The 20684-nt window shown below is 36.8% G+C and overlaps 1 protein-coding gene across 7 annotated transcripts in view; it reads right to left on the reverse strand.

Moving 5' to 3' along the window:
* Positions 1-20684, reverse strand: part of RhoGEF2 (Rho guanine nucleotide exchange factor 2) — a 43780-nt gene that overhangs the window by 22622 nt on the left and 474 nt on the right. For 2 of the 7 annotated variants that reach the window (XM_065475488.1, XM_065475481.1), the window contains exons 2-15: positions 20386-20582; positions 18521-18774; positions 18270-18470; positions 16526-16714; positions 16123-16195; positions 15039-15250; positions 14510-14584; positions 14337-14450; positions 14184-14282; positions 13837-14123; positions 11202-11521; positions 7157-7315; positions 7018-7089; positions 152-230 (exon numbers count right to left, since the gene is read on the reverse strand). In XM_065475488.1, the coding sequence (XP_065331560.1) occupies positions 152-230; positions 7018-7089; positions 7157-7315; positions 11202-11521; positions 13837-14123; positions 14184-14282; positions 14337-14450; positions 14510-14584; positions 15039-15250; positions 16123-16195; positions 16526-16714; positions 18270-18470; positions 18521-18774; positions 20386-20582 (2331 nt within the window). Of the gene's footprint in view, positions 1-151; positions 231-7017; positions 7090-7156; positions 7316-11201; positions 11522-13836; positions 14124-14183; positions 14283-14336; positions 14451-14509; positions 14585-15038; positions 15251-16122; positions 16196-16297; positions 16315-16525; positions 16715-18269; positions 18471-18520; positions 18775-20385; positions 20583-20684 lie in introns of those variants that run through there. The other 5 variants (XM_065475496.1, XM_065475507.1, XM_065475499.1 and 2 more) reach the window with 5 other exon arrangements.

Below are 20684 nucleotides of genomic sequence, written 5' to 3' on the forward strand. Positions count from 1 at the left end.
CGATTGGGCCGCCTCCTCCGCCGGCCGGTCCGCGGGCCGTTTCCGGGAGTTTTTTTTTGTTTATAAACGGGAAATAGGAGAAAATAAAATTAACCCCGAGGGTTGGTTATCCTTGAGAGAGGGTTGGGGTGGAATATATTAAGATTCTTACCTGGCGGCGTCCGCGGCTGCTGCGGCGCTGTGCTCGGCCATATCCGAGGAGCCACTGAGGTCTGCGCGCCTCGCCCCTCCTGCAACATGCCAAAAAGGAACGGCGCCGTCAGAGAGAGAGTGTGAGAGAGAGAGAGAGAGAGAGAGAGAGAGAGAATCGGAGAACGCAGACACACAGCCAGCGGCGGCCGTGCAAACCAGACAATCCGCTGACGTGGGGATATTAAAAAAAATCATCAGAAAAAAATGTTTTTTTTCAGGAGAAATTTTGGTTGCTGCTTTCAGATGGCGCCAGCGTTTGGTTATATTTTTCTGGATAAACATATTTTCTGCCAATTTAAATTAAATATAAAATTATTAGTTAAATCAGCGGGGTCCAGATGTGCGATAAAATTGGTTCCCACCGCGCAGATCCAAGATGGCGTCTGAAAAAGCTCTCTTTGGATTGGCGTGCGATTGTCAAGAGTTTGTTTTTACGATTCAAAAGACACAATTAGTACAAAAAAAAATGCAAATTATGTCACAATATTGACCGAAACTTGCTTCTTTTCGCGCATTTTCACGTGACAATTTTTTCGCGCCATACTCCACCGGACGCCATATCAGTTAAAAAGAAACCAAATGATTTTAGGGATGTTTTTCTGTAATTTTGGTTTGCCCTACTCCTGAAAATTCAAGGCATTTCTTCCTTTTTCGTTTTCTAATTAAATTTGGGACAATCGGTGAGCTGAAATTTCAGATTTAAACCTTCACAATCTTAAGAACAGGAATTTACAGACCGTTAAAAGCGATCTATAATTTTTAAAAAGGGTTGATTTATAAGTGAGGGCAGTTTAAACCCTGAAATTTCATATTAGGACAGTCTGAGAATTTCTGGTGATCCCTACAATTTGGAATACATTTAATTCCAAGAGGTAAATTACAATATTTTAATTATCAGCCGCCCTGGTTTCAGGGCAGGGTTCGCAAAAACCCGACCTTTTTTGGAATTAACCCATTGCAACGCAAAAATGTTTTTTTTTTCAGCAAATCTGCGCATGATGGATGGTAAAAATTAGGTATTTTTACAAATCAGAAGATACAAATTAGTTCATCGAAGTTTTCCAAAGATTTCTGCCTTTTTCGGCGCGAAACAGAACCTTTTTCTGGGCTAAATTCGGGAAAATGCGGAAAACCCTAAAATTTGTTACGTTTTCTTGCTTTTGTTCGCAAAAATCAGTGGTGCATTTTTCGCCTTGCAAAATTGACAAACCCTTTTTCAGGGCAAGTTATTCTCGCGGGAAATTTGAAAATTAGGCAAAAAGGAATATTTTCTGAGATTTATTTAAAAGTAAAATGTGTCATCTGAGGTAGATTTTACCCTGTAAATTTGGTTTGAGGGCACAAGAAACCCCTGAAATTTTAAAAATATTTTTTTTTAATAATTTTAGCAAAATTGTAACAAACTAATAAAAGCGAAAATTCAAAAGGAATATTTTTAAATTAGGAAAAATGAGGAATATCGGGTTATATTAAGAATATTTTTTTAATTCTAAAATAAATAGCGGCGTAATTAATGTTTATTCCTGAAAATCCAAGCATTTCCAGGCTTTGCTCCTGTTAAAAATCCGACAGTAACTAGGATTCATTTAAAAAAAGCCCTGAGCCAGGTTTTAATACCCTGGAAATATTGTTTGAGGGGAAAAGAAGCCCCTGAAATTGCTAAAATAGAATTTTAAATTATTTTTAGCAAAATATCGACATCCTAGACTGAGAAAAAAGTTATTTTGGCACATTAAGAATATTTTTCTAATTCCAAAATAAAAATAGGGGCGTAACCGATTACGATCGCTGGCCCAGGGCAGTGATCTCCCGCAATTGCAAGCATTTCGAGCTCTCTGCGAACGTATTCAAAGGCCCAATCAGCTGGAAACGATGCCACAGTCGGTTTTCCACGTCCCCAAACCTCAAAAGCGTGATATTGATCAGCGGGCGCGTTCGCATCGCACGACGGGGCCGAAATCTCGAGCATACTACCTTGGGCGACCTTCAGGTAGGTCTGCAAAGGGCCGAGCTGGAACATGGAGGAGCAGCGAGCGATGGCCGCGCGGCGAGCAGCGACGGACGACGAGATTTTATTTTACAAGGCCGCCGCGGCAGTATTTTTAGAGCAGCGCGCACCATTCATGCGACGGCCCTCGGCGGCGCTCGGCGCGCAGAGGGCAGCACCACCGAAGGACGCAAGGACCTCGACCAACAACCAACGGCAGTTTGCTCGGGCCGCAGGTTGGCGTTGGCGCTCCGCACTCGCAGAGAAAAAATAAATAAATACGACACCGTAAATAAATTGCCTGTGCCGGCCGGCGATGTATAAATACGAACGGCCGACTCACTCACTCACTCGCTCGCACCACCCCAGAGACACACTGCAGAGATGCTGCTTCTTTGCCAAGCTATAATATCGCACGCGAGCCGACCTTCGCCGATTGTGATGGAAATAGTGTCAAAACATTCGAGCCACCCGCCGCCACCAGGGCTCTTTCCAACAGGTTTCTTCACAGCTGGCGCCATTTAACAGCACTTTCCCAGAGTTCATACATTTATTTTATTTTATCTGTGTGCAAATCAAGAATTATTATTTCCTTGTCGCCGATGCAAGCTAAAATTGACCTATTTTTACGTCCAGCTGATTCGGGAATTTTAGAAAACGTGTAAAAATTAATTTTAAAAGCTGGAAATGCTTGGATTTTTGGGAAATCCCTTTCCTGGTCCAGGGAACATAATCGGTTAAGCCCCTATATTTATTTCAAATTTTTAAAATATTTTTTAACTTGCAAAAATTAATAATTTCTCTAAATTTTAATGTGTACCTTATTTGAGATGTCTAATCCCCTCCAAATCTGCAAACAATGCACGATTTCCAAAGGACGTTAAAATTTACTGTTTTAATTTGGAATCAGATCAAAAAAGAGCAACTAATTACTTAACATTTTTGGAAATTTTACGTGCTAGACGGCATGCCATATTTTATTTTTTAAAAATTCGACCTGATTTTTAATCGTTGCCCTTTAAAATACGAAGTTTGTTTGGAGTCAAGGGATAGATTGCATATTTTTTAACCTCAATCTGACCTAAATTTTTGATTATCCGAGAAATACATTTTTAATTTTAAAAATCGCAATTTTGGCATTTTTTGCAGGCCGTTGATTCAGGGATTATTTTCTCAATTTTATTTCTTTCAAATTTTGCTTATTTGAGGAGCCTAGATTGCTAATATTTCGCAAGAACATAATTAAAATAAATTTTTTAGCAAAGGTTTTAAACAATGTTTAAATTTCAGTGGTTTCTTGCCCTCTTTTTCCTCAGGGCAGTTAGAGTACATCTTATTTTTAAATAAATGCCAGAAATTGTCGAATTTTCAACAGTAGCAAGGTGTGGAAATGCTTGGATTTTCGGGAAATCACTGCAAACATAATTGGTTACGCCCCTATTTATTTGAAAATTTTCAAAGTATTTCTTAATGCTTAAAATTACTCGATTACGCTCATTTTTCTCAATTTTAATTTATTCATTTCGAATTTCGCTTTTTCTAGATTGTAAAAATTTGGCTAAAAAATATTAAATATTTGGTTTTCAACAATTTTTAAATTTCAGGAGTTTCTTGTCCCTCAAACCGAATTTCCAGGGTAAAAAGTAGCTCAGGGCAGTGAAGGCACATTTTCTTTTTAGATAAATCCCAGAAATTGTCGAATTTTCAACTGTAGCAAGGTCAAAAAACAATTTCAAACCAACAATTCTAATAATTTTTAATTGCTGTCCATTCTCAATCCACTTAAAGCTGTCGAAATTTTTATATCGCCCTCCCTAAATTTAAATAGAACCTGGGAAGGGTTTCTTTACCTCCTTACAAACAAAATTTTTGCCTGTTAAAATTGAAATATGAAGTGTAGAATTTAATACAAGATTTTGTTACTTGCGGGATTTTTAGGGATTTTAATTGTAAAAACTTCAGAGGGCCTATTTTAAAGCGACTATTTTTTTCCAAAATAACGAAGGGATAAAAAAAGTTGGCAACAACAGGTTGAGACATTCTACGATGTTCTAAATTTAAAAATCTAGTTTAAATTGTGACTCAAAAAGCCTTTCAATTTAACGGAATAAAACCAAAACAATGACGACACCTTCAATTACATTTTCTTGTTTTGTAAGAAATAATAATAAATTAACCAACAAAACCAAGGATTTGATAAGATGCCAGCAATGCAATGAGGAAAATTACAAAAGAGAGGTTAACCAACGTCACGAGTTTATTTTTAATTAAAATCTAGTGATAAGAAACGGACTTTGTAACCGAATTCATGTAATTTTCAGGGGTCAAGAAGCGACATGATGAATTTTTGCAAGTGGGCGAGGCAACTTCCGCTATTTATGTGCATGCCGAACAAATTACATTAGCTGGCCGAGGAAGGAAGCAAGTAGATTCGTTATTTCGTCCAATAAAAGCCAACTAGCGATACATACATACATACGTTTCTTGAGAAATTTCAGACAAAGCGACATTATTTTGGACCGGCCGCGTCTTCAGAGCCGCTCGAGGAATGAAAAGCAAATCGGATAAAAATCAGCCGTTGCAAGAAGCGTACTTGTAAGAACTCGCGGACGGCGGCGGCGGTAACGGCGGTGGCGGCAAAGCATGTGCCCAGATTGTGCCACTTAATAAGCTGGCTGGCTATATTTGTAGCTGAATTGAGCGTGAATACAAACACACAAACACACGCACACACAGATGCGATAAATCAATAGTCGTAAATGTGGAATTGAATCCTTGGGCGGTCGGGCTCGTTCGTTCGTTGGTTGGATCGACCAGTTGCGCCAATTAGCCACCAAAAGACGCGAATTCGCAATTTCCGGGCCATCGACGACCGACGAGGCAGCACGCCAACCAGAAATGAGACTCGCAGCCGGGGATGCGGGCAATATTTTAAATATCCAGTCACGAGGAGCAGGTATCGACCCGCCGTACGGCCGGCCGCTCGGGATGCGAACGAACGAACGAACGAACGAACACAAAGAAAGCCCCGCCGCCGCCGCCGCCACAGCACAACCCGGCCACCGACCAGAAAAAGGTCCGAAATGCCCAGAAGCTAGACAGGAAGCACACAGGCCAAGACTGGACGTTTTAAAAATCGTCCCAATGAAGAAAACAACCAAATTTCAGCTGAAAATGGACATTGACACCTTTAGGAATTTTTAGAAATTAATTTAACCATCAAATTGAAGACAACGACACGATTAAAATTAACGGGACATTTTTAAAAATCGTTCGAATGAAGAAAAAGACCAAGAGAACTTTTTAAAATTAATTTTTAATCATAAATTGAAGAAAACGACCAAATTTCAGCAGAAAATCGACCCTTCCATCATTTGGTATTTTTTGAAAATTAATAAAATCACCAAATTCAAGTAAATGACCACATTTTGACGAATATTAGACCTTGCTTAAATTTTTAAAAATGGTCCGAATGAAGAAAACAACCAAATTTAACCGGAAAATAGAATTTAACACCTTTTAGAATTTTTTAAAAATTAATTAAACCATCAAATTGAGGACAAGGATTATTTTTTTCGGAAATTAGACCCTTTTAGAATTTAAGGGACATTTTTAAAAAATTTCCGAATGAAAAAATCCACCAAAATGACAATTGCGCCTTACACAATTTTTTGAAAATTAATTTTAAGACGAAAACGACCACAAATAGACGATTAACCCTTTCCAGACATGATCTAAATATAAGACGACAATTCCTCCTGACAATTTCGACGTAAAACCAGAAATGACAGCTTCCAGGTGAAATAAATAAATACCTGCATTGAATTTGGGCAACTTAAGCAGCTTCTTGAAGCTACTGCTGCGCCGCACGGGCTCGCCATCATCGCTCATCGCAGCATCCTTTCCACACCTCAACTGATCACCCACCGACCACCAGCAACACAACACTCAAACTCACTCACTCGCTCGCAAGACACACACACTCACGAACGAACGTACGTACGACTGCGTGTGGCGGCCGCTTCGGTGCCGGACCACCAGGCGCCGCCCCTCGTGGTTTCCCCCGGCACCGGCACCAGCGGCGGCTCAGCCCGCGCTCGCCACCAAACGAAACTCGCGAGAAAAGCAGATTAACACCACCCCAACGTGATCAATACCGGCAAGACAAAAGGCTCCTTGCTAATCTTGTTAATTAAGTCGCGAAATATCGATTCGGTGGCCAGAAAATGCGCAGCAGCGCGGGAAAATCAATGTTTTTCAGCGGGGGCCAGATTCATGCGACGCGCAGATATGGCGTCTGGTAGAGTACGGCGGGAAATTTGAATTTTTTGTATTTATTAACAGCTGATTAGCCTGGTAAATGGCGAATCGGCCGTTAGATGGCACTTCAGGCTAACGGAAATTGAACAAAATACGCGGGAAGGAAATTATTAAGTCGGCACGCCCCCTTTTTCAACGATTCTGATTGGCCGACTGGATTGGCCTCAATTATTTCGACGCCATATTGACTTCCAAACCGGCGGAAACCAACAAAGATCGCAACCCTGGCCCCCGGTGGGAATTACATCTGCGCAGAAGGTTTTAATTTGGTTCAAGCATGCGCAGTAGTGAGTTTTAGCCTCTTTGTGAGATTTCAAAGCGATCTGAACGTACTGCGCACGCTTAAGATGCGCACAAGTTTACTGCGCAGCTTCAAATTCAAACTATAAAATTAAGCACCTTGAAAACCTCCATTATTTCGACGCCATCTTTGATCAGCGCAGTACGAACCGATTTTATCGCACATCCGTACACTGCTGAATTATTTAAATTAAAATAATAAAAAAATTCCAACTCACCGGCAAAGTCCGATTCGTTGAGCATATTTCCAAGCTCGTCACGCTCCTCGGAAGACTTTTTGATTTTTTCCACTGCAACATTAGAATAGAAATTCCTCTTATTAGTCTCAAAATTTTAAATTAACAGAAAGAGACGTACAATTGAGGCTGCTTGGTTTTCGGCGGGCTTCGCGTTCCGGACGGATGCGTTCCATGAGTTTGCTGATGCGGTTGTCGTTGTGTTTGTCCTTCTTCAGCGGCCCTGGACACTCCTCCTCCAAGGGACGCACGCACCACCGGTGAATGTTCAACAAGCAGGCTGCAAATTGGGTAAAATTCTTGATTATATTAAAAAAAAAATTTAACTCGAATCGAGTCTAAATTGGACTTAGGGTGGGGATAACCATGAGGATTTAATTATTTCTCTCAAGATCAGAAGAATTAAGACCAATTACATCAAATTATATAATTTCTTTGCTCTTGGAGAGGTTAAAGAAGCTTTAAAAACACTAATTTCAGTGGCGTGCAGCAGATAAAAACGTTAAATATCCAGAAAACCTGATTTTTTTACTAAAGATCCACGGTAAATAAATTTCTCCCATCATAATTTAGCTTTTTGACCTGAAAAATAATTCGACCCTCAGGAATCGATTGGAATATAAGAAAATGTGGATTCAGTGGTGGAAATTGATCGATTTTACGTTTTATTTTTTTTTCAAATTTTGAACTATTTTTTTTTTAATTTTTGCCAGGCAATTTTTGCACCTTAGTTTTTAATAATTTTCATGGACTCGACTTAAAAATTTGCCAGAGAGAAATTTTTAGAGAAAATGGCAATTTTAAAGAAAAAAATCTGCTCAGAAGAGAAAATTTAGATCACTCCGACCGCGAATTTTATGTTTTCTGAGGGGGGAAATGATGAAAATTTAGTGGTGAAAAAACTAAAAATTCAGCAATGCCAAAAACAATTAAAATTTGCACCCAAAATTCATTGTCATCTCCATGAACGTCTTTTTCCAGAAACGTAAATTTAACGTAAAAATAGCATTTGAAAGCAACCCAATTTTTTTAAATGCAGTGCCGTGGTAAAAATGATTTTGTCAATATTTGACAGTATTTGGAGGCAATGTATTCACCTAAATTATCAACAATTTTCGTCTATAACATAATTTTAGCAAATACATATAAATTTTATTAGAATGCCGCAGTTTAATTTTACTGGACAGACTAACTTGGAAATTAAAATTGGCAACTTTTAATTAAACCGCGAATAAAGATTTATGTAGTCAGTATTTTTGTTATGAAAATAACCCTTTCGATTTTGGGAGAACCTCGAGAAATTTAAATAAATAAAATTGCAGTAAAATCTTGCTACGTCCAGAGAGAAAAAATTAGCACATTTTTTTAATTTATTAAACCCACCAAGAGATTTTTTTAATAAATTAATTAATTTCAATTTCTCAGCAGTGTTGCAAATAAACTGCATTTCCTTAAAAAAATAAAATGCAGTGGTAAAACCATTTCAGTATCAGCTTCTAATGCACCTCAATTTTTTGATAGTTTTATTAATCATCTGATCTCATGACCTCTTGAAAAATTGTGATAAATTTTTGGAGAAATTGGCAATTTGAAAGAAAGAAGAAATTTTGACCACTCTGACCGCAAATTTTAGATTCTCCCATGTGAAAAATGGAAAAGACTTGTATTTCTTGCGCTAGAAATTAATCAAAAGTGATTAGTAAAAAACGTCAAAAAACCAGGGGTGGAAAGCAAATGCAACCCTGCCAAAAACAATAAATATTTGCCCAAAAAATAAATTTTCATCTCCATGAACAATATTTTTAATTCCAGAAACGCAAATTTAACTTAAAAATAGCATTTGAAACAAATCAGGAGAACTAGATTTTTATTTTTATAAATGCAGTGGTGGTAAAAACCGTTTTTTAAAATTTTGACCAGATTTTTTGAAGCAATGGTTTGCACCTTGGTTTTCAACAATATTTTTTTCTTTAATTATTTGATTGTGATCTTGACATTTTTACATAATTTGAGTGAATTCAAGAATGCAGCAGTGATGTTTCTTTTAAATTATAATTGGCAGTTTTTAGCTAAAACCCGAATTTATAAATTGAAATTTATGCAGTCTGTATTTTTGCTCTGGTAATACCCTTACGTATATGCAGGAGCACGCGAAATTAAAATATCCAAAAAATAGAGAAAAACAATTAATTAATCAATAACGAAATTTTGTAAAAAAAACTTTTAATAATAAAAAAGTAATGCAATGGTAAAAACCTGTTTACAATAATTTCCTAATTATTTGAGCATGACCTGCACTAAAAAATTGTCAGAGATAAATTTTTGGAGAAATTGAGGCAAAATTTGTGCAAGAAATTGGCGAAAATTCATTGGAGAACACCAGCGGCAATAAAAAAAAACGGGTGGTAAGCAAATAATGCTGTTAATTTATATTAAAAATTGTAATTTTTTTAGCTGAGTAAGAACCAGAATTTTACACTCTTTAAATTGACATCAAAATTGGCTGTGAAATATAATTAACACCAAATTTTTTTCGTTTCGTTGCCGATAAAAATATAAAAAGGAATTTAATTAATAATCTGGGAATTATAACCGCAAATTTTAGATTTTCACAAGGAAAAATTGGAAAAATTTATTTCTTGAGCAACAGTTTTAGCAAAAATTGAGTGGCGGAAAAAAGCTGGTGGTAAAAAAATGCTGTTAATTTATTTAAATTTGTATTTTTTTCAGCTGAGAAAGAACCTGAATTTTTTTAATTTCTAAATTCACATCACAATTGGTTGTGAAAAATAATTAACGCCAAATGTATTTCGTTGGGTTGCCGGTGAAGGTTAAAAAAGGAATTAAATAAATAATCTGGACTCAAGGACCGCAAATTTTAGATTTTCACAAGGGGAAAATGGAAAAAATTAATTTCTAGCGCAAGAAATCCGTGAAAATTTTTGTTTGTCTCCGTGAACAATTTTTTTTAATTCTAGAAACGCAAATTTAACGTAAAAACATTTGAAAGCAATTTTAAGAACCATATTTTGTGTTTAAATACAGTTTAGTGGTATGAACCGTTTTTTTTTAAATTTTCCACCATAGTTTTCAATAATTTAAATATAATTATTTACTTATGACCTCGAATTTCACATAATTTCAGCAAATTCAGTTATTTTTTTTGTAGAATGTAGCAGAAGAATTATAGTGCACGATTTTTATTAAATGAAAATTGGCAATTTCAATCAAAAACGCAAATAAAATTTTTAAAATCTAAGCAGGTCATATTATTGCTCAGAAAAAAATCCCCTTTCGCATTTGCAGGAATTAAAGAAATTCAAATATCTTAAATAATTGTAGAAATATCTTTCAACGTCCAGAGAAAAGAAATAAAAAACCAATTTTAACCCAATTTGTTGTAAAATTAATAAATCAACCATGAAATTTTTTATAATAAAATAATAATTTCTAGGTAGGAAAGCAAAAAACCTGCATTAAAAAAGTAGAGCAATGTTAAAAATGTTTGCATTAATTGACCAGTTGCATTAACCCTTAGTTATTAAAGCCGCCAACAGATGGCGCAACCACAGACTTTCTTAAAAATTTTGTTTTAAGCGGTTTTAAGGCACTTCCGCTGCGATTTCAGACTCAATCTAGCTACTGTGCATTCTTCAATAAATTGGCTATTTTTTGACGTGCTGAAAACCAAAATCGGTTCAGCCATTCGCCGTAGAAACGTTGGAAAATATTTTTTTATTTCAAAAAATAGTTTTTCACGATTCTACGGCGATTGGCTGAACCGATTTTGGTTTTCAGCACGTCAAAAATTAGCAAATTAATTGAAGAATGCACGGTAGCTAGATTGAGTCTGAAATCGCAGCGGAAATGCCTTAAAAAAACGAAAGTCTACGGTGGCGCCATCTGTTGGCGGCTTCGAACACTTAGGGTTTATGCAACTGGTGATTTTTTAAATATTTTCTTGCAGTCTGTACCTGAGTTTTTAATAATTTTCAATTTATTAGCTAATGAGCAGACTTGAAAATTGTAAAATAAATCAATTTTAGGAAGAAATTCGACCACACCAACCGCAAAATTTAGATTTTCAATGGGAAAATTCATTTCTTGCGCAGGAAATTGGCGCCCCCTTCAAGAAATTAATCAGAGGAAAGAGAAGCGAATCTCACAGGAACACTGGAATCCCTGTGGTCCGACGCCGCCGATGATGCGTCCGCAGTGGTTGCAGTGCGTGACGATGAAGTAGTGGTGCGCGTGCAGCGTGTGGCCCAGCATGTTGACCTTGCGGTTGTTCCTGGCCAGCAGCTTCAGCTTGCTGCTCTTGTCCTTGCACACGAAGCTGGGCACCCGCTCGCAGTGCGAGTTGGCGCTGCGCAGCCCGAACAGCTTGGACGCCAACGTGCACAGCGAAGAGCAAATCGACGAGGCGCGCTGGAACGCCTTCACCTCCTCCTCGCTCCGCCCGTCTACCTCCACTTCGATCCTCGGCCTGGAATTCATTTTTTGCACACAATTAAAATGGAATTATAGTCGTTTTTTATTTTTTTAAATGATATTACCTGAAAATTGAACCCTTAACGACATTTTCTTACCTAAAGTGCCCCGAAAATCGATTTTTTTCGAATTTTATTAGGAGCAAAGGAAATTTATTGCTTTTGGGGTGAAGAAAATTGTAAAAATTTAATAGTGAAAAAATAAAAGTTGTTCTTTTGAGTCTTGAAAGTTATTTTTTATTTTTTAAAAAATTGCAGATTTTCGAAAGGGGTCTGTGTTTGGCCTGATTAAAATTCAGCAGTTTTAAGTAGCGTCAAATACTGCCTTAATTCAGAAAGCTGATTAAATTCCCAGTTTTTTTCCCACTGAGCAAATGTTTCTCAAATTAACCAATTTCACACAAAATTCGTCCGAAAATTTCAACTGGCCGTTAGACAACCTTTTAATTTTTTTTTGGGGAAAAATCAAAATAACCAAAATGAAGTTAATTTATTCGAGAATCATGTCAGAAAAAATATCTTTATCATTTTAATAATTTCTTTTCCCTTATTATGGCTATCAGAGCCTCCGCATAACAAGAATTTTTTTATTTACAAGGACAGATTCATTGCTTTTCACATGCAAAAAGTTTACCACTTCTCTTTAAATTACTTTTGGAACTTTTTAACTAGAAAAAAATTAAAAATAAAATAATTTGTTCTAAATTTTAACCAATTGTAACATACGGTTTCAGGTACAGGTTTCAATTCGGTAGTAATTCGGCTGATTTGATTTTTTTAGAGCTTCACAGTGGTAAAAACCTGAGATAAGACACTAAATTTGATAAAATTGGAAATAATCGAAATTTTTCATCCCAGGGTCAGACCCTGAAAGTAGATTTCAAAGCAAATTCAATGCGAAAATCGAAAGAGAGGCGAGATCTTATTGGTCGTGCGCGTTCGAGCCGGTTTTTAATATTCAAATTGTAGCAATTGTATCGCGATTTTATCTTTGAAACTTGGTGTGCTCGCGCAGAATTTCCCGGACTACATTTCAGTCCCGAAGCCCGAAAACATCGGAGGAGGCTATCATCCATTAATTTTGAATTTTTCGGACCTTGACCTTCGACTTGCGAATTTATTATAAATTGAAGAGTTGTTCAGGATCGAAAAATAGGTCGGCCAGTGAAATTTTCAGGGTGATATCTCAACCCAGTCAAGAGTTACAGTTTAGAATTCGATTTTCAGGAATTTTTTATAAAAACAAACTTTCAAATTCGCGGAGAACTGCTTGTTAGAAACCGAAATTTGAAGAGTAGAAATTAGGATTTTTTTATTATCAAAGGGAAATTCTCGAAAAATTAAATTATGAATGGTGAATTTGAGAGCATTTGACTTGAAACGTATTTTCAACTAAATTTAAAACGTGAAAATAAAACAAATAAATTAAATGAATTTAAAAGCTCAATGTTACCTAATTCTAATGGCTTTAAATTTTGTATTTAGTTCGAATCTCTGCTTTATTATTTTCTTAGCAAAATTTTTCTATTAAATCTCCAAATGAAAGAAATTGCGCCTTTTATAGGCCTGAGAAGAAACAAAATATTCCTTAAAATTCTCCGTAATGAACCTTTGACTCATTAGGCTTGACGAAATAATTTGTTTTAAATAAATAAAATAGCGTATCTCAGCTGGGCATCGATAAAAAAACATTTTGTGAAATATTTATCAACTTTGATCGAACTGTTGATTTTTTTTTCATTTTCCAACCTCTGCTGGCTAATTCTCCAGTCCTAAGCAAAATTTTGAAAACAATGATCTTTCAGCCAACGCTAAATTTAACTGGGATAATTTTAAGATTAAATTCAAACCGATCCGATCAAAACCCAAGGAGAACTTCTAAAAACGTTATTTTTGCACTTGGGAAATCCAAAATTCGTGATTTTTTTAAAACGCAGCAAAATTGAAGGGTTTAACTAACTTCACCCCACGCACAGGACCACTGCCGGTCTGGAGACCAATTTTTAGATTTTTAACGCCCATAGAAAAATGACAATTAATTTTTTTCTGGATTTTTCGCCTTCGCGACAAGAGCGAAAATGGTTATATTTTTCTTAAAATTCGGCCTTTTGTCTGATCATCAACCACGACCCCTCATTGGTCAGGTCCCGGACGTGGCTTTGACCTGCGGTACCCTGACTACCTTTTTCAGGGCACCCCTACCTGAAATCCGCCTTTTTTGAGAAAATAATGGAGAAAAAAAGCCTAAATTTGGTTGAATATTTCCGAGAAGCAAATTAATTAAAAATTCTCCGTTTCCACTTGGACTCACATGAGGGACTCGATGTGGGGCAGCAGCCTGCCTTCGATAATGGCAATTTCCTTGGATTTGTCGTGGATGCTCTCGTCTAGCTCGATGTCGGAGGCGCCAAAGAGCGCGCCGAGACCGGCGATTCGCTTCTGTCGGAAGTCGTTGAGCTGCTCTGAAAGACTCTCCTTGGCCTTGGACCGAGGCTTCCAAAAAACCTTGCGCAGGATTTCCTCCTTGTCGCTGTCGATGAAGAGAACCTCATCCACCTCCCTGGCGTTGTTCTCGTCCACGTGCGACAATCGAAGAGGCTGACGAGGTGCAAATTTTAATTATTAAAATTAAAAACAAAAAAATTCAAATCCGCTCACTGCGTCCGGGACCAAAAAGGTCGAGTGAATTTCGTACGCCCACTTCTTCATCTCTTTCGCGTTTCCCTCCTTGTACAGGTCGGTTATTAAGTAAAATAGCTGAAATTAAATTAATTAACAATGATTTAAATTCCGATTAAGGTTAAAACTCACAAGACTCGACGGATCGCTACTCGACAAAACGTAGTTCATGAACACAGAGAGGTGGGCCGGGTGCTGCAACAGCTTGTTGACGCTCTTGAACGGACCGTGGTCTTCCAGATGCGTCTGAGAATATTTATTATTATTAATTGTAGAATTGTTAATTGGCATGGGGGGCTTTTTACCATCTCCTGGTCGCTCATGTCGTCGTCTTCCATGCTGATTATCGGCCCGGTGTAAGACGCGTCCATCATCGACACCTGTTTGAACAGAAAAAGATTTATATTTGGTATATTTTGTTTCTACGTTTGAGTCAATGTTCAAGAAAGATAATAAAGTGCGCGCGTGATGTTATACAATTGTTTTATTAAATAATATATTTTTATTTTCGAATGTGAAGAAATACGGAATTTTATTGGTCGTTAAAATTAATGTAGAAATTTATTTGACGTATCAGCCGCGGCATTTATTTAATTTGAGCATGTATGGCCAATCTTAACTATTAAAAAACCAGTTTATTGAGAAATTAAATAATAGAGACGAGTTTAAAGCAGTTTAAAAATTTTAAACACTGCGCAAAGATGGCTGCCATTGGCGTTTATTTTAAAGGACCATCATCTGAATAGATTTAAGGCAAGTGCTTGGCCAAAAGACATTTTTATCTCCTTTTTGACTGAGATTTCTAAAACTTTAGCAATTAAACGGCAAACTTACGTCTACAGGGCCATTGAGGTCGGTGACCTGCGGCGACATGTCACCGCCCGGCCCGCCGTAAGGGGGCGGCGGCGTCCCTGGAGGCGTGATTCGTGGGCTCTCCATGTCCCAGCCTCCGGAGAAGGATTTTTCGCGTCTGGTCAAGTCTTGCACCGACTCGGAAGACGTCAGCGTCGACAGCCGCGACGCACCTGCGAAGTATTGTTTGAAAGCTAAATCTAACAATTATTAAACTGTTCTTTTATCTGAAATTAATGAAAATTAAATAATACAACACTCTTCCAAACTTAAGATTTGGTTATTTATTTTTTGTAACTAGAAAATTTCATCATGGGAAATATAGGATTGACAAAGAAATTGAAAAATCGAATTAAAATCTCTCAATCGAAATCAATATTTTTTTTAATAAAAAGCAAACAAAAAAATAAATAAAAACAGACGGAAACTATTTTTGGTTTTAAAAAAGTGGCAAATTAATGGAATTTTTAATGCAAAGCAATTTTCACTCGTGATATTAAATTTTATCTTCTCTTTAAAACGCAGATTTATAACAATTAATTAAAATTAAATTAATGGTCTCCCTCATGGGGATTTAAACGTAATGAAAAAATCTGACACAAATTAAAGGAAATGAGCGTTTTTTTTTAAAAAAAGAGCAATAGTTTCAAAAGAAACAAAAGAAATAAAAATTCAATCGATGGGATCTCTCAAAAAACTAAATTTTATTAATGGAAAGACAGATTTTTTTAATGAAAAGGAAATTTTATTAAAAAATTACCCTTTGGTAGGAATTTTTTTAATTTTTGGATAAACAAAATTATCTTTAGTTTAAGAAAATTATCAAACGCTTCCCCTTCAATTCTTTTATCAAAATAAATCCAACATTTCCTTCAAAATGCAAATTTAAAAATAAAATTAACGTAATAAAGTCTCAGATATTTAATTTAAATAAAAAAACGTGACAAAAGTTTCAAAATATGACGAAATTAACTCTAAAATTTAATATAAAAAATTTGTATCTAAAAATCAAGTCTCCTTAAAACCAAAACGAAAAATGAAATAAAATAAGGAAAAGCTTGCTCACCGTCGAGGCTGGCAGTGTGGCCTATCGGGTCAGGGCTGGACTTGGTTCGCTGGTGGGTCGGCGTGCTCGAGTGCTGCAAAAGGGTTCAAATCGTGAGAAATTACTCGAGGGAAAATTTCAATCCATGCAGGAAGTGAGCAGAAAAACGAGACACAATCACAAGAAAGACACTTACCGGGCCAGCCATGTCGGCTGCGAGGCACAAAACACAAGAAATCAAGTCAAAGAATATATTCGTTCCTCACGCAAAATCACAAATTATTCATGATTAAATTTGAATTTCTAAGAATTATTATTTTAAATGTTCCCTCATCTGGGAAAGTGTCGAAAAAATGGGGCTTGACCGTTAGCAGGCAGAGAATGGATGGATTAATAATGGAAGGAGCGGCGTTTTGAGACTTACGTTGTTGGCCGCGAGTCCGTTACTCTCGCAGGGCTGGGCCGGCGCCGCTGCCGAGGAAGGAGGGTTGCGCGGGGGCAGCGCCGGGGGCGTGCTGCCGCCGCCAATGGGACTGGTCAAGGTGAAAGGACGGGGGCGGGCGGGGGGCAGGGGCGGCGGCGCTTGCTCCACGGCAGAGTTGTTATGGAACAGCTGAAAGGGGGTTAATCACTCGGTTAGACAGGCGTTAATCGCACAACGTTTGGCTCCAAATGCAGAGGAATATTATTTTGATTCGTCGTTCGAATGATTTGAGACCGGGAATGGTATTTTAACGAGTTCACTTTTGGTTTAAATTATGGGGAAATTATTTCGAAACTTTTAGATCGTTATCACGTATTCAACAATCAGATAATTTCGTCTCAAATAATACCCAGCCTTCATTTAACTTGTTTGTAAAATAATTTTAATTTAAAATAAATTTAAATTCATTTTCAAATAAAATTTTAATTTAAATAGGTATAAAATTCACTTTAAATTAAAAACTAAATTTTGTGATATTTAAAATGATATTAAAAATTAAATTGTATATAAATTATTTTTAAAATACCATTTTAATTTTAAAATAATCATTAGAAATATTAAAAAATTTATTATAAATAAACCAAAATTTTATTAAAATGATTTCAAAAATTTAACTAAAAAGGCTTCGAAAAAAGATTTTAATTCCTTTAATTTTTAAAATGAATTTTAAATATGATGAAATAATTCGAATAATCTTTTAATTGACCAGTTGCATAAACCCTTAGTTATTGAAGCCGCCAACAGATGGCGCAACCACAGACGTTCTTAAAAATTTTGTTTTAAGCGGTTTTAAGGCATTTCCGCTGCGATTTCAGACTCAATCTAGCTATTTTGCTTTGTTTTAATTAATTTGCTTTTTTTGACGTTCTGAAAACCAAAATCGGTTCAGCCAATCGCCGTAGAAACGTTGGAAAAGATTTTTTTATTTCAAATAATAGTTTTTCACGATTCTACGGCGATTGGCTGAACCGATTTTGGTTTTCAGCACGTCAAAAAAAAGCAAATTAATAAAAAAAAGCAAAATAGCTAGATTGAGTCTGAAATCGCAGCGGAAGTGCCTTAAAATCGAAAGTCTACGGTGGCGCCATCTGTTGGCGGCTTCGAACATTTAATGTTTATGCAACTGGTGAATTAAAATAATTTAGAAAAATTGGTTTAAATTATTTTGTACAAATGAAATTGAAAATAAATTCATTAGAAGAAATATTTAAATTTTTTTTTTAAATAAAATTTAAAATCTTTTATTTTAAAAATTGGATTTTAAATATAAAATGATTTTAAAATAATCTTTTAACGTGAATAATTTAGAAAAATTGTTTTAAATTATTTTAAAAATGAAATTTAAATTAGAATTATTAGAAAATAGTTGAAATTAAATTATTAAGAAAATTTATTATCAACTAAAATTATATTACAATTATTTAAAAAATTTAATTAGTCTTTTCGAAATAAAATTTAAATTCCTTCTAACTAAATTAATTCAAAAATCACATTTTATTTTAAAAATAAACTTTAAAACGTATTAAAATGGTCATTTCCGGCTCAAAAAATTTAGAAAGAGCTTTATTACATTTTTAAATTGTTAAAAACGAATTATTTCGGGATTTTCCGGATTATTTGGAGCCGTGGTTACTCGAGCATTGGTTAAAAAGTGCAAGCAGTGAGCTTGTGGTTGTGGGCTCACCTCGACCGGTCCAATGAGCGCGTAGAGCTGTCCCTGGATGGTCCTCAGTCTGTTCTCGGCCTTGCTCAGTTCGTCGTGGGTCTTGGGGTCGTTGCTCACGGCCAGCTTGGAGCGCAGCGTCTCGATGTTGCGCTGCTCGTTCTCCAGCATCAACTGGAACGTCAGCCGGCGCGACGACTCGTATTTTCGCTTCTCCTCCAACTGGAAATTAATGAATTAATAAAAATCGTAATTAAATTTGGTGAAATTACGTCGACCGGCTTTGGGCCGGTGATGTTCTCGCGGCTGCTGTTGCCCTTTCGCTTGGTGCCGGCGCCCAGTCCCGGCGGCGACGACGGAAGGGTGGGTGGTCGGTGGTGGGGGTGCTGGTGCACGGTCAGCACCACCTGCGCGTCGGCCTTGATCAGCTCGACCACCTCGATGTGCGTCGACTGGGCCACGTTGTGACCGTTCACCTTAAGTATCTTGTCTCCTGGCTTCAGGCCCGCTCTCTCAGCTGAACCACCTGCACGACATTTTTTTTTAAATTAGTACAGGCGCAAATATCGCTGCGGCTAGGGTCTGGCGGGGTAAATTTTAATTCTTTGAACTTTAATGAGGTAGTTTTTAACGATTATTTTAGCTAAAATTAGTCTTTTGGGTGATTTTCTTCTCTTGGCTTGAATTTGATCCAAATTTTCGGCGCAAATATGGCTGCCGTAAGTGTCTTCAAGTATTTACGAGCCTATTTAGATCCATTTTTGAGTAAAAATTTGTGTTTGAATGAGAAAAACAATAGATGGTTTTTTATATTTTTTTTTAAAGTGATTTTTAATATTTGCCTTCTCTTGTCCAAATTTTCTGTCCCATCTTGATTTTACTACTGGTCGGACACTGAGAGACGCCATATTGGCGCCCAGAGAGGATAATTTTTGGCGCAAATATGGCTGCCGTAGGTGTCTGGCGGGGTATTTAAAATAATTCTAGCATTTTTAAGAGCTAAAATTAGTGTTTTCGTGTTTTTGAATAAATTTTTAAACGTTTTTCTCCTCATTTCCGGTCCCATTCTATATTTCGCTACTAGCCAGACACTGAGAGACGCCATATTGGCGCGTAGAAAATAAGATTTTAATTTTTGGCGCAAATATGGCTGCCGTAAGTGTCTGGCGGGGTATTTGAAAATTTTCAAGCATTAAAGAGTTAATTTTTATCGATTTGTTGAGCTAAAATGAGTGTTTTGATAAGAAAAACAAATTAACGTGATTTCTAAATCTTTTTTTCTAGTGTTTTTCAATCTTTTCCTTCTCTGGACTTGAATTTAATCCAGAATTTCGGTCCCCTTTCCCTTTCACTACTGGTCGGACACTGAAAGACGCCATATTGACGCGCAGAGGGGACAAATTTTTATAAATTTTGGCAATCTTAAGGTTTCTGGGGTAATTTTCTAGCATTAAAAGTTAATCCTGAATGATAATTTGGGCTAAAATTACTTTTAGAAGGCGAAAGCAAATTATAGTGTTTTTCGTTGTTTATCTTTTCTTCGGACTTTAATTTTTTGACTCATTTAATGAATCTCTGAATGGATGTTCTCTGAAAGACGCCATTTTGGTGCGCAGAAAAGACATAAAACAGGGACAATTTTAATTTAATATTCTTGGAGGCAAAAATAATGTATTTTGCTTCAATTTTCCTTGATCCATATCGGCAATAAATTAATAAAAAAATAATGGCAATTCAGTTTCCGTCTTTTAGATAAGACCCTCGAAGACGCCATAATGTGTTTCAGGGTTTTCCCCAATCCTTTAACGATTTGTTGAGTTACTCATATAGTATTTAGAGGCGAAAACAAATCGTGGTGATATTTAATTTACTTTGTAAATATTAAATTTGTGTGTGTTTGAAATATTTCTCTTCTCTTGACTGGAATTTTCTCCAAATTTTTACATAAACGTTGCTAAAATATGGCAACAAGGGTAATTTTGGACCAAAAATCTAAATTAAACTCGAGAAAAAATTTAAGAAAAATTATTTCGATTAATTCGATGGAAACCTCATTTATACGAATAAAACTTTATTTCCTGGTTGAGGTCGTTCGACCCTCTTTTCGCTGGGTTTGTTGATGACTCATGGGACTGACCTGGGCGGACGCTCTGGACGTAGACGGGCTTGTCGCCGGACACCTTCATGCCGTAGCCCGTCTTCTGGTCCATGAGCACCGTGATGACGACGACCGTGCCTCCGAGGGGCGACGGCGGCAGCTCTCCGCCGGAGCCCGTCGAGCTGGTGGAGCCCGCGGACACGGGTCGAGCGCCTCTCGGCCGCATTTTGCGTCGGCTGCAACACAATATAAATTATAATATTGACATCACGCCTGGAAATAGATAGCGGCGGCCTCGACAGGTCGCGCCAAGAGACGAACGCCCTCGGTATAAACAC

The sequence above is a fragment of the Cloeon dipterum genome, chromosome 1 (assembly GCF_949628265.1).
Source record: "Cloeon dipterum chromosome 1, ieCloDipt1.1, whole genome shotgun sequence".
Taxonomy (NCBI): domain Eukaryota; kingdom Metazoa; phylum Arthropoda; class Insecta; order Ephemeroptera; family Baetidae; genus Cloeon; species Cloeon dipterum.